This window comes from Trachemys scripta, chromosome 6, assembly GCF_013100865.1.
Source record: "Trachemys scripta elegans isolate TJP31775 chromosome 6, CAS_Tse_1.0, whole genome shotgun sequence".
NCBI lineage: Eukaryota > Metazoa > Chordata > Testudines > Emydidae > Trachemys > Trachemys scripta.
This window is the reverse complement of record NC_048303.1, coordinates 69,607,596-69,621,077: the sequence shown is the minus strand read 5'-3', so window position 1 is coordinate 69,621,077 and position 13,482 is coordinate 69,607,596. Positions and strand designations below refer to the sequence as shown.

At 42.0% G+C, this 13,482-nt stretch overlaps 1 protein-coding gene across 6 annotated transcripts in view; it reads left to right on the top strand.

The window, feature by feature from the left end:
• The window catches only part of SEMA6A (semaphorin 6A), a 135,007-nt gene that overhangs the window by 53,758 nt on the left and 67,767 nt on the right, over positions 1–13,482 (top strand). For all 6 annotated transcript variants that reach the window (XM_034774673.1, XM_034774671.1, XM_034774672.1 and 3 more), the window contains exons 2-3: positions 5,554–5,691; positions 9,770–9,887. In XM_034774673.1, coding sequence (XP_034630564.1) covers positions 5,592–5,691; positions 9,770–9,887 — 218 coding nt within the window. In that variant the 5' untranslated portion in view covers positions 5,554–5,591. The remainder of the gene's footprint in view (positions 1–5,553; positions 5,692–9,769; positions 9,888–13,482) is intronic.

Here is a 13,482-nt window from a genome sequence, read left to right as displayed (position 1 = left end):
GACAGGGGAAATATATACTTACTAAGGAAAAGTCTCCTCACTAACATCTGGGCAACTTCAAGAAGACAGTTCAAGGAAAGATCCTCTTGCATCAATGTATACTTGCATTAGTCCAAGGAATTCAAGAAAACAGACTGCTTGTTTGTGTTCTTCAGAACTCAAAAGCAAGTCATACCCTTTCGCAAAACCTCACTATCTCAATGACTAATAATGCTGTGAATTGATATAGAATCTTTCATTCAAGTACTTTAAAGCATTTATCATGCTGTGTCTCCAGAGTTTACAAGTAAAAAAACCAAGCGAACAAAAACCCACTTGGCAAAATTAATACTTTTTCTGTTGGAGCAATGTGTGCTTTTTGAATAGGAGGAATGGAAGTTCTTGGAGTCAGAGCCTCAGCTGATATGAATGGACTTAGCTTTATTGAAGTCAATGGAGCTACTCCAATTTACACCAGCTGAGGATCTAAACCTTGATGTTTACAAAGCCGTTATTTGGAGATGGTACCTCTACTCTCTGGGCATCACCATCTGGCTACTTGTGCTTCATCACATGCTGCATATGGAAGGACATTTGTTTAGGAAGTAGTTCCATTACACTTGTAAGTCAAAATACTTGTATCATTCACAGGAGCCCAACTAAAGCAGAGGACTTGCTGAAAAGGGAATTTATATTAGAAAGGAATGTAACTATTTCTAACAAGCATCTTTCTAAAATGTCACTGAAACTGGACAAAAATCTTGCACCACAGAAAGGATGCCAAAATTCATATTAAATTAGTATAATTACCTTCCAGAAAAAGCTGACATTGGCTGATAGACTCACCTTGGACCCAGTTCTCCATTGCTCAGTAGGCATTTACCCCAGGGAAGAGTGGGTATAATGTTCTAACAGATCAGAATGGGAGCGTTTTGTACTTACTTTGTACTGGTGCTAATGACTACACAAAGTGTAGGGTGGTACATAATCAGCCTCCACGTTTATTAAAAACAAATAAAAATATCCTTAAGAATGACAGAGGATTTTGGCCTGAATTCATTAAACGAGTAAGGTGCCAAAGTCCAGGTTTTGGAACACTGCGGTGCACACAACTCCCGCTGAACCCTGTAGGCATCTAAACTCACATGACACCTACTTTTTTGCAGTAAAGATCCGTGGACACCTATGTTTCAGCCTTGGAGCATGCATACTCATGCCTCCCAATAGGCACCCGAGCAGCTATCTCCTGCTGTAAAAGTGATTCACAAACCAGGGAATGCAGGCATTCCGCTGCCTAAGTTGGGTGCAGGGCCAAATCCGGTAGGGGCCCTGTGAACATGTGTACTGGATTGGGCCCTTCAGATGAGTTCTCACAAAATACCTGGGAAAGAGGAGGTGTTCCCTCATAGCATTTAGCTCAGCGGTTAGGGAACTCACCTGGAATATAGGAGTGCCCCAGTTCAAGTCCCTTCCTTCACCTGAGGGGAGAAGGGATTTGAACAGGGATTTACCACCTCTTAGGTGATTGCTCTAACCACTTGATGTGGGGCTCCTTTAGTTTCTCTTGTTGAAAATTTTGCACTGTGCATAAATATTTAAAGAGTCATTGGAGCAGGGAGACTGGATCCTGGGTTTTCCACCTCTCACTTGAGTGCTCAAACCTCTAGAGTCGTTCACATGCTTGTGCTCTCCCTCTCAGTTAAGGAGACATTTTGGGCAGAGAGTGCAAGCAAGCAAGCAAGCATGAACATGACTCTATAACCAAGTGCAATGATATTCCCTCCAATTTTCTACACCCATGTGCGGAATGAATTTTGTTATGTGCACCAATATGGAGGTGATGTGTGGCTGGGGGTGGGGCCGAGGGGTTTGGAGTGTGGGAGGGGGCTCAGGGCTGGGGTAGAATGTTGGGTGTTGGCGGTGAGGGTTCTGACTGGCGGTGCTGGCTCTGGGGTGGGACCAGGAATGAGGGGTTTGGGGTGGAGGCTGCCCCAGGGCTGCAGTGGGGAGAGAGGACTCCCCCCAGCCCTCTCTCCCTACAACAGCCCAGGGCCGGGGGAGAGCGCCTCTCCCCACTGGGGCAGCTCTGGGGCCAGGGCCAGGGACAAGGTGCCTCTCCCGCCTGCACAGCCCTTGACAGCCTGCACAGCTTAGCGGGAACTTAGGCTAGGTCGTCAGAGCATGCAGCTGGGAGGTGGGAGACAGAAAATCAGGTCCCCATGCTCCAATGACTCTTCAATTAGTTATCTAGAGTGCAGCAGCTTCAACAGGAGAGACTGAGGGACACCCTGCTCCCACCTCCAAATATCCTATTGCCCAATGGTTAGAACACTCATCTGAGAGGTGGTAAATGCCTTCTCCCCTCAGAGGAAGGGGGAATTGAATCAGGGGCTCTCCCACATCCCTAACCACTGGGCTAAAAACTATGGGAGAAGCACCTCCTCCTCCCAGCTTCTTGTTAAAATGGTGTAGGCACCTAATGCCAAGAGAGGGTTTGCATCTGGGCATTGCAAAGAGCGATAGGGCCTCCCTGCGGCCTGCACTTAGACACTTATCTCTGAGACATGAGTGGGGCTTAGTACACATTCCTGTCGTTGGCATCTCCCATTGGCTAGTTTAGGTGGCTCCCTGCATAGCATGCTGGCTTTTGTGAATCACAGTATAAGATGCCTATTCATTTGATAGGAGCTTTGGTGCCTAACTGAGGCTTTGTGAATCACAGTGATTCTCTAGACACCTAAAAAAGTTAAGTTTCAGAGTAACAGCCGTGTTAGTCTGTATCCGCAAAAAGAAGAACAGGAGTACTTGTGGCACCTTAGAGACTAACAAATTTATTAGAGCATAAGCTTTCGTGGACTTCAGCCCACTTCTTCGGATGCATAAAAGTTAGGCATTATGACACGGAGCATCACAACGCCTCACTTCTTTTTGCAGACTCAGGCCTTTGTGTGTAGAAACAGCTTTGCACTATTAAGCTGTTAGATGGCAGAACTGAAAACTCCTTAGTCTTCTCTTTGTGTTCATGTGAAGAAAAAAATCCTGTCTGTTAAACTATACTTAAAATGACCGGTAGTATAACAGAGGTAATTAATCTGACTGGAGACCCTCTTGTCTACATGTTTACATGGGACGGTTCAGAAAGTTGAGTGAGAAGAAGGGAGTGATATATCACAACCTCTCCTGAATAAAGTTTTTAAAGCTCTAAAGTGGAATGGGCAAGATTTATCAACGCTGCCTTAATGCTTTTCCACATATAATACATATATTGTTAGCTAGCTGATGATGTGCTGATAGGGAGTAACATAAAGCAGCTATTCTTCTGTTGCAGTCCCACTGTAAGCCATGTTAAATTTGAATTATCAGCCTGCAGACTGATATTGTGGGTGGAAAGGATTTAAATTGAGAAACTGAATTGCTTGTTAAATTTCTTCTAGATAAATGACTGTTCCTCTCCTGTACTTCAGAAAAGAGCTTTGCATTTGACCAAAGCATTTGCAAGAAGGAAGGAATTGAAATTTGTTGATATAGTAAAGCAGTATACTTTGTTTTGTCACCTTGCAATGCACTTGTAGAAACAAAACAGGCGCTTCATACCGAATATGAAAAATGAGTCTTTAAAGGTAAAGGCAAAACTGTATTTCAAAAGGCTTGTAAGAGGGACGAAAATCAGCCCCTTAATTCTTTTTTTCCTTTTTAAATCCTTCCTTGAATGCAAACCCCGAGGAATCTGTGGTTTTGAGTATTCTCCTTCTTATTTGTTATTTCTGTTGTGGTAGCACCTAAGGACCTCAAACAAGGATTATTATATTAGGCACTATACAAAAAATAACATGGAGATAGTCCCTGCCCCAGAGAGCTCACAATTTAGACACTAGGAAACAGGTGATTAATGAGACAAATGTGGGAAGGGAGAAAATAAAGTAGCTATGGGGAGGCACAGTTGTCTCAGTAGTCACAGGTGGCCACTAGCCTAATGCCAGACAGAACTGTTTCTCTCGAGACTCCTGTGCATTATGCTCTCCCCATATGTTTCCTCGTGTAAAATATAATAGCCAGCCAGTTTCTGTTTTATGTTTTACTTACTCTTGCTGTTGTACCTTTGCCATTCTTTTAACGCTATGTGGCAGTCGAGGAGTCAGTTAGTTAATCACAGAGTGGCTCACATCAGAGTTTATTTTCCATGGGTTCAAACTTTGGTTAATAAAAATACAGAAGCAGCCAAGTTTTCAAGTCTGTGTGTGTGTGTGTGTGTGTGTGTGAACAATAATAGGCAAACATGGAGTATAATAAATCATCTAGTTATAGCCCCGAGGGATCACAATGCCCTTCAACAGAGTTTCCATCTGAAGTTCAGTTATAGGAGCTGGGATTTTATTTCAAAGCACATATTAGAAAAGGCAAATTAATTAGTGTGACGTTTCCAATTGAATAAATGATTGGGAACCAGCTGTGTCTGTGAAATTGCAAGTAAAAATGCAACACTCAGAACTTGTTAATGCTTTTTTTGGCATGGAAAAAGGAGACATAGGTATCTAATATTAAATAGTGTTGCAAAAGGGCAAGTTAGCACTTTATTTGCCAAAGTAACTTTCAAAGACTATCTAGGTTACAAAGTTTGACTTTCTGCACATAAATCTTGAATGATTGACAGACTGCTGTAAAATAGCTTTGTTCAGAAAGATAATCTTTGGCACGCAGCATCAAAGGTTTAAAACCCTGGAAGGGCTGAAAAGAAAACCCCACTTTTAGACTGATTTCCCCTGCAGATCAGCACCTCTGTGAAATTTGCCTGGGAGTTATGAGCTATTTACTGTATTATGATGTTTTCTTTCACTGTATGCACAGGCACCTTTTGTTCTTTTTATCTCCAAGATTTGGGGATTTATTTATTTATTTAGCACATGGAATGTCAATGAGCGAATGCATTGATGCAACATGAGGGAAAAAACCCTGATGTTAGACAGTTCTATTCACCTTTATTTTATTGCAAGTTGGAGTGTTGGTTTTATGGTACTTAAATTTATGGGTACATATTTTTATGGTAAAGCCCAATGACATGTTCAGTGTGCTCCATCAAACTGTCTGTGTTTCTGTGTTTGATTCACAACTCTGCAGGGTATGAATCAGTCTTCCAGTATAACCTTTAATCACTTTTTTTAACCTAAATAATGTAGTGTGGTTTTTATTTATTGCCAGTGTCATCATCTAATTATGTAAACCTACCTAAAGAAACAGCAGATGGAGTATTTCCCTAAAAACTCTTGTCAGCTGTCGATTGACTCAGAGGACAAAGTTTCTTTATTGGGGCCAATCAGCTGAGACAGAAAATTCACAGGTAGCTCACAGCATATTTAAATCTGTTCAAAGCCAAGTTGCAGGTGTGACTGATACGGGCTTGAGGAATGAAAGAAAAGTGGCCCAGCAGGGCAGACTCTTTTAAAAATTACACTTATGTGTTACTTTATAGTGAGAATCCCCTTTGTTATCTGTTCACCATTCAAACCCTACTTTCTGTGTGCAGTAGTTAAAACAGAATGGACAGGAAGCTCTTATGCCCTTGTTTGTTTTCTACAGGGTGAAGTGAAGAAGTAAAGTCTCCCCGCTGAACTACTATGAGGTCAGAAGCCTTGCTGCTATATTTCACACTGCTACACTTTGCTGGGGCTGGTTTCCCAGAAGATTCTGAGCCAATCAGTATTTCGCATGGCAACTGTAAGTATGAAAGGCCTGGTGCTTTTTTTCCTCCCCCAAGTTCCAAGAAGGAATGTATTGATCGCTGAACTTCAAAATTACACAGTTTTAGCTGATCTGAAATGAACAATGTTTTTTATTTCTTGATGGCTCTTCAGATCAGCCAGATTACATTCCCAGATGATAAAACTGGAGCAGAACACTTCTGCCCTGACTTGGGTTTTCAGAACTGATGAGCTGCTTGCTCCTCCAAAACCATAACCTAGAATACTCTTCAAACGGGAGTTCCTGCAGTGCAGTCAGGCCACAGTTTCCCATTCTACCCAACAACAAATGAAGAAAGCTTGTTTTTTATGAACAGAGAGTTTTTTTACCTGACTCCCCAGAAGCAAAGTTCTGGAGAACCAACCAAGTCCATATATCAGGTGTAGCTCACTAATGTAGCTGTGTTGAGGAAATACCATTGAAATGATTTTTCTAGAACTACACAAATAACCAGACTTGTTTGCTCAGCCTTTGATGAATCTTTGTCCCACTTTACCATTTGGCATTTTGGGCAGTAAAACTGTTTGTAAGATTCTGACAAAAACATTTTGATGAAAAGGCTAAATTTTTGCAACAAATATTCTCCATTTTCTATCCTGCTTTAATGGGGACTCTCTCTGAGACTAGGCTAGCACAGGGTGCTGCAAGTCAGGATCAAGATGGCCTGGCTGGACTAGGTGAGAAAGCATGCACTGCATTTGACGACCTAGCTCAGACCCTCAGTATTATTACCAAGTTCCTCTTTATCATGGTTATCACAGTTCAATCACAATTATTCCAGAAAAGCCTTCTGGGGGCTAAATTCACAAGGGGGACTTAGGCATCTCACAGCCCCTTTAGTAGCCTAAGTACAACAAGCAGGTGCCATTGGCATTCACACAATGCCCACCGTAATTCTGGAGCTACCTAGGCATCGAAGTTTCCTTTGTGAAATTTATGAGGTGCATAAATTTATGCCACGAAATCTTACACTGTCCAGCACCTTGGTATCCAATTCACACCTGTGCCCCAGTGAGTTTACAAAGTAGGCATCCTCCCCGCCTGTATGGCCCGATCCATTAGGCATACAAATAGCCCAGACAAGAAACAGGGATTTGAACACAGAGCTCCTTCTCGCAAGTGAGTGCTGTAATTTCTGGGCTCTCTCTCTTGTTGGAGCTATTCCACTTTGTATAAATAATTCAATATTCATTAGTGTAGAGACTTGCACTTGAGTCTCCCCCCTCCCAGGTGAATGCCTTCCAGGCTATAGAGTCATTACCACTCTCTCTGGCCCAGGAGTTTTTAATTAGTTTATACAAAATGGAACAGTGTCAACAGGAGAGACTGAGAGAGACCCACCCCAGAATACCCAGTGGTTAGGGCACTCTCCTGGAAAGTGCGAGAACTGTATTCAAATTCCCCTCTGTCTGATTTGAACCAACGTCTCCCTTCTCTAAGATGAATGCTCTAACCCCTGAACTATTGAATAAGAGGGTGAGATACCATCTGCAACTCAGTTTTTCTTGGGAAAGGGCTGACCTGACTTAGGTACCCAAGTCCATGAGAGGGTTCACAGCCATGAATCCTGAGGGGGGATAAGCATTTCCCTTGGCCCAGACTTAGGCACCTAACTCCTTTTGAGGGGTAGGGCTTAGGCCTCTCTCCTCAGCATTTCCTACAGGCCAGGGGTGAAAGTTACATTAAGCACTTATCGATATGGGGCCCCGGCCTCGGGCAGAAGGGGCAGGGCTGTGGGTCAGCCTCCCCCAGCCAGCCCATCCATGCTGCCTGGCCCATGCTACCCAGTAGCAGCGGCGGTGGTAGGGAGCCCTGGGCTCTTTTAAATTGCTAGCTCCAGAGCAGCTGCCCCTTTTGCCCTGCTGACGGGATGGGGGACAAAAGGTGCAGCAATGTTAAAGTGCTGCCGCAGTCGTACTTTAACGTTAGCTGCATACGGGCTGGTACCAGTGGCCACTTCTTAACGGTATGCCGTACCAGCCCACACTGGCCTCCTTTCATCCCTGCTACTGGCTAGCTTAGCTGGCAGACTGCTCAGCTTGCTGGCTTCTGTGAATCCCATTTTTAGGTGCCTAACTCTCCCCACATATTATATAGGAAGCCTTGGCGCCTCACTTGGGGCTGTGAATTCCACTAGGTGTCAGGGCACCTCGAAGTTAGACACTGCAACAACTAAATCCCCCTTGTGAATCTAGCCCTGGTGATCAGCACTTGTCAGGATTGGCACCTGCATTTGTAAAAGTGTGATTAAGGAATGGCAAGTCAGCAATCTTAACCCCTCTGCAGAGAAAAATATGTGAAACTTCTATTTCTATGTTATGAATGTCAAATGGCTACAAACATACAGGCCTCCGTTCACACAAGGGCAGTCAGTTACAAAGGAAGCAGTGTTGGACAGAGGAAAGGAAAGCTGGAATGTTAAAAATTAGTACTTCTCAAGTAAATCTTGGTCAGGAAGATTAACCTTCTGAACCTCAATCCTCTGTGAGTTTGGTTAATTTATTTACCCAGAAATGGTCTGCTCAGATGCAGCATCTGGATTGCAGGGAAGTTCCTGTTTGTACCAAATTTTACAACTGGGCTAACTAAGACACAGTGATTTGCCCAAGCCTATGCAGTGAGTCAGTAGCTCAACCAAGATTAGTACCAAAGACCCTCCGAAAGAGAGTTCACCGAGAAAATTAAAGCAGAATATCTACAATAATACCACTACCCCCCTCCAAGGTAGCGCTGTTTGTTTGGAGCAAACAGATTTCGGGAGAAAGGGCTTAATGCTTGATTAGATGCCAGTTAACTGCATTATGTGAATGTGCAGGATTTCTGCCTTCTGATGCTGCTCCTACTCATAGTCTCGTTTTCTTTCTGTTTTCTGGGCGTCTTTCTGATTGCTTTCCTGGGAGCTGCTTAGTTGACTGGCTCTTACATCTAGAGACATGCATTGCAAATGCATCAGACAGACAGAAACTCTGTCAGAAATGTTTTCTGGGTGTCTATTATAGGATCTACATACAGATTGTATATAGATCCCATCAGTGCATGTTGACTTCCCAGCAACGAGAGCTCTGGAATATAATGAATAAGTGCTCTCACTGACTGTCAGAGTTGGGGAAAAGGCTGAGTGGCTACTGGTACAGACTTCCAATCAGCATTATCATCTGGCTGCTAGGAAAACTGATGTATCAGACAGGTTGCCAAAAATAAATAAATACAACCAAAAACAGTCAGGTTAAATAAATAAATAAATTAAGGACAATTAATGGCTACCCACAGCTTCTAGAAAAAATACAGCTGCCCTGCACTAGCAGCCCAATCCTATAGGAAACCTGTGAAGCTGGCAATTTTATACCTAGTAATGCCAAGTCCTTAGCTCTAACCACTAGCCAGCATAGCCATTGCAGTGACAGGTAAGTTACTATAAAATAGTGGGTTTGACTCTCTTATTTGTGGACCCCTAAAAAATTTCAAATGGAGATGCGGCCCCCTTTGGAAATCTTAGACATAGTCTGCGGACCCGCCGGGGTCCATGGATCACAGATTGAAAACCACTGTACTAAGGTAATGACAACCTTTCACAGATCCTTTAGACATAGTCTGCGGGCCTCCGGATGTCCATGGACCACAGATTGAAAGCCACTGTATACTGTACCATAAAATAGCTTTGTCCTGAAAGATAAACTTTGGCAGGCAGCATCCAGCATTTAAAACACTGCAGGGGATGAAAGGAAAACTGTGTGGAAGTGCTAAGTACCTTTATGCCAAGAACTCTCAGAGCAGTTTTATGCTCTCAGAAATCACAGTTTTTCATTTCTAAAAACATAATGGCTTTCTCCTTGACAATTGCAAACGAAGATTATAACCTTGATGAGCTATGCAATCCACTGTGCTATTACTTCAGTACCCCAGGCTGTATGGTGGGGAGAGATCGTAAGAGCAGGAATTATAGATTTTGGCAGTGGGTTTGGTGATGGGATATTCCATGTTAACATGATTTCATAATGTGAGTGTCTCTGTGTCTTTTTGCTTTCTTTCTCCCAATCCCTTTCCCTTCTCACAGATACAAAACAGTATCCGGTGTTTGTGGGGCACAAGCCAGGACGGAACGCCACACAAAGGCACAGGCTGGACATCCAGCTGATCATGATAATGAACAGAACCCTCTACATTGCTGCTAGGTCTGTAGTGTTTTCCTAATTCCCTTCTTGCTACTCCTAGAAAAAAATTGATATTCTGAGTTTATCTCTGCCAGACATTTATTTTAGGATTTTATCACACACATTGGTCTTTATAGTCTATCTGTGATACGTCTTAAAAGCTACATTAGTTTGTCATCTTGGGCTCAATCCTGCAAGGCGCTGAGCAGCTTCTGGGGGTGCTGGCCATCTGCAGCCCCCATTAAAGCCAACGGAAGTTGAAGGGACTCACAAGGACTTGGAGGATAGAGACAGAATTATTATTTCCTTAAAGGTGTTTGTGATTTTGTTTGAGCACACAATTAATTACATATTTTGGAGAACAAACACAAATGATCCACTGTGTGCATAAGTACATATTTGAATAAGAGTAATTAAAGTTTAATGTTCTAAGCATATTTTATAGTAAAACCAAAAAAAAAAAGGCAGAAGAAATGTTTACTGCTTTTCTTTTGATGTACTCCATGAGGTTAATTAAATGTCTTTTCTGCAGCTTTTTGCTAGACAGTTATATTTTTATATACACAAACACATGCATTTGTATGAGAAGGCTTATAAAGCCAGCTCCTTAGTCGGTGTAAATTGGCATATCTCTTACAATTTCATTGGAACTATACCAATTTTTAACAGCTGCAGACCTGGTGCATATTATATGTAAATACTCATTCTCCCATATGTTTTTGGCTTTCCAATGCTAACAGGAGGTCAAAACTTATTGTTATTACATAAATGTCACAGAATGGTACCTAAATACCCTGCTGATTGGCACACAAAGAAAATATTCAGGGAGCAGATGGGTTAGAGTCATTGATTGATGGATTGATTGATATGCCAAGGAACAGAATTGTTGAGTAAGAAGGTGCCATTTTTACACCGTAACTGCACTTTCAAGTTGCTTCTCATTATGCCTAGACATTGGAGGAATCTGAAGATTTCACTGCAAAGCTCAGTTTCTGACAAACTCTTCATATATAGGCTTGCATTTCTCACATGTCCTGGAGATTTTGGGTCCACAGTTCTCTGCTGGTTTCCTATGATCTTTCCTTTCCTTAGCAAGTACTCTCCAAGGCCAGCAGTCCCTAGAAAAGGATGCACAGTCTTAGAGTTATGGCAGAGTAGGGAGTAGTGTTTTAAGTTAAGACCATATATTTTCAAAACAAGGCCATTTTGTCTATTTTCCCCCCTTACCCTTTCCTCCGACCTTTCCCATACATCATTGTGCTGATCCTCATGCGTGCTCCAGCCTATTACAAAGTATTGCACGCCATGCTTCTGTAACATTCCCAATTCCTGTCCACAAGGCATTAAAAGATTATCAAGTCTCAAACTCAGATATTCTGCATTGCAGTCTGTTGCACTCAATAAAGGACTAGATAACCAGGCTAGCCTTTAATTTTCATTAGAGGCCAACTGCTGGGAAAGAGCAGCCCAAATAAATAGATGGTTGTACCTCACAGGCAGAGGACTAGAATCCTTAGCTTCAGCTTCTATAGCATTGCTATAGCACCTCCTACACTGCCCAAACAGGTGACAGTTTCTACTATAGGTTTGGGATGGGCGCAATGGATGTGATTTATGCTGCCCCATGTAGTATTTTGGGCAACAGGATCCATGTTATGCATGCAACCACTGTCCATGCCTCCCACCGAACAACTTCGCCTTCAATTATTCTTCAAAGAACAAGTGTGGAACTTGGCTCAATGACACAGAGATTGTGCAGAGTCTCTCAGGGAGAGTGCTCCACTCTTCGCCTTCCCATGAAAACATAGTACCTGTGTGGTTACATGCATGTGGGGGAGCCAGAGGGAGGGCAGGATTTACTCCGTAATGTAATTTTTCATGGGGGAATTGCCTTATTTTTGTGTATGTTTTTTTTTTTTTAAATTGGCAGGTTATTTGCAATGTGACAATTAGAATTAGAAATGTGAATCTGCTTGGTGGATTAAAATATCCAAACATTGTTCCCAGACTAAAATGTTGATGCAAATATTAACTTGTAATCAGCAAGCTACATGCCTCCGCTGCACACTGATGCTACAGTTTGAAAAAGAATCTGAACTTTTCGTGATGGCAAATTACAATTCACAAATTACAGTTCATGTTTAAAAAGTATTGGCTCCTTAGTCTGTGTATGTGTAATATACCATAATTGTGTATGAGTGTGTGTGAATGTGTATATATAAAATATTTTATTATATTATATTCAAATAGAGAAGTGCTTCGACATTATTGGGGACAAATGACCTGCAAAAAGAACAGAAAGACGTAATCCATTTTTATTTACACAAGCACAAAAAATCTTCTTAAACTTTTCTTTGTTCCAGTAACTAAAAAACTGTTAAGTAGATTATTTTCCTCCTCAGAATGTTACTGGGAAAAAATCCCTGCTAGATTGAGAAGCCTATGTGATAAAAATTAAAATTCAAAAGGTCATTTTTATCTTCAAGTGATAAACTTTTAAAAATGAGTGATCTTTCCATAATTAGAGTGAGTGAAAGTTTATATCTGTAACGCTAATGGTGGCAATAAACTGAGAGACTGAAGCAAATGGGAACACAATCAAAAGTGTTTATCAAAGAGCTTCATAACAGGATTAATTGAATCTGTATTTAGCATAAATCCCTTAGCTACCATATCAGATGCTTCTTTTAAGTTGTTTTCTGGGTGTCTAAATATAGTGATACTAAGTTTACATTTGTACCCAATTATCTGAAAACCAATGAAAACAAATGATTAAACATAGAGGTTTTTAAGAAAATCCAGTGCTCACTGTTCACTTTGCAGTTAATTCCCCTGGAAAAAAGGACAAACTAATTTCAGAGACAGCTAACCGTTTACTACTGGATGTCTGGTATACAACAAAATCTGTTTGTCAATTGCCTGTTTTGTCAAATAGGATATGGGGATGTATATAAGAATTTTGTACTAACTATTATTAAACACTTTTTGTGGGTTTTGAAAGATTTCAGTGCAAATTATGGGCTGGATATTCAGCTGATGTAAGTCCTCATAGCTTCACTGAAATCAATGAGGCTAGAGCAGTACACCAATTTACATCAGCTGAGCATCTTTCCCAGGGGCATCATTTGCTATGGGACAAGTAGGGCAGTTGCCCCTCCAGACCTTAGTTTGCTCCTTTCAGACTTTTCCTAGGCCTGTATGCTCCAGAATATCTTCCACTTTTTGCCCCTCCCCCAACTTTACAGGGTACAATACAGTCATAAATTATGTTTTGTGCTGTCACAACTTTTCCCATCTCTTACCCCCAGCTGAGTTTTTCTGAAATGTTGCCCCTGAGCTGTCCCTCTGGATATGTAACAGAATAGCAGCATTTTCTTCTTCCCTCAGAGGGTGCAGGTTTGCACACACCTTTCCTGAAGTTCACTGTGTCATCTCTTCCTGCTGACTTGTTTGGTGGTTGCTTTTGCTCCCATGATCTGTCACCTCCCATATGTATGCACAGAATGGTTCATTGAGCCTCTGCAGTACCAGAGTGCAGTTACACATTTCAGACATTGCACTGAGTGGCCAAGGGTCATGCACAGCCAGCAGCATTATTTAAATTCCCTGCCTCCAC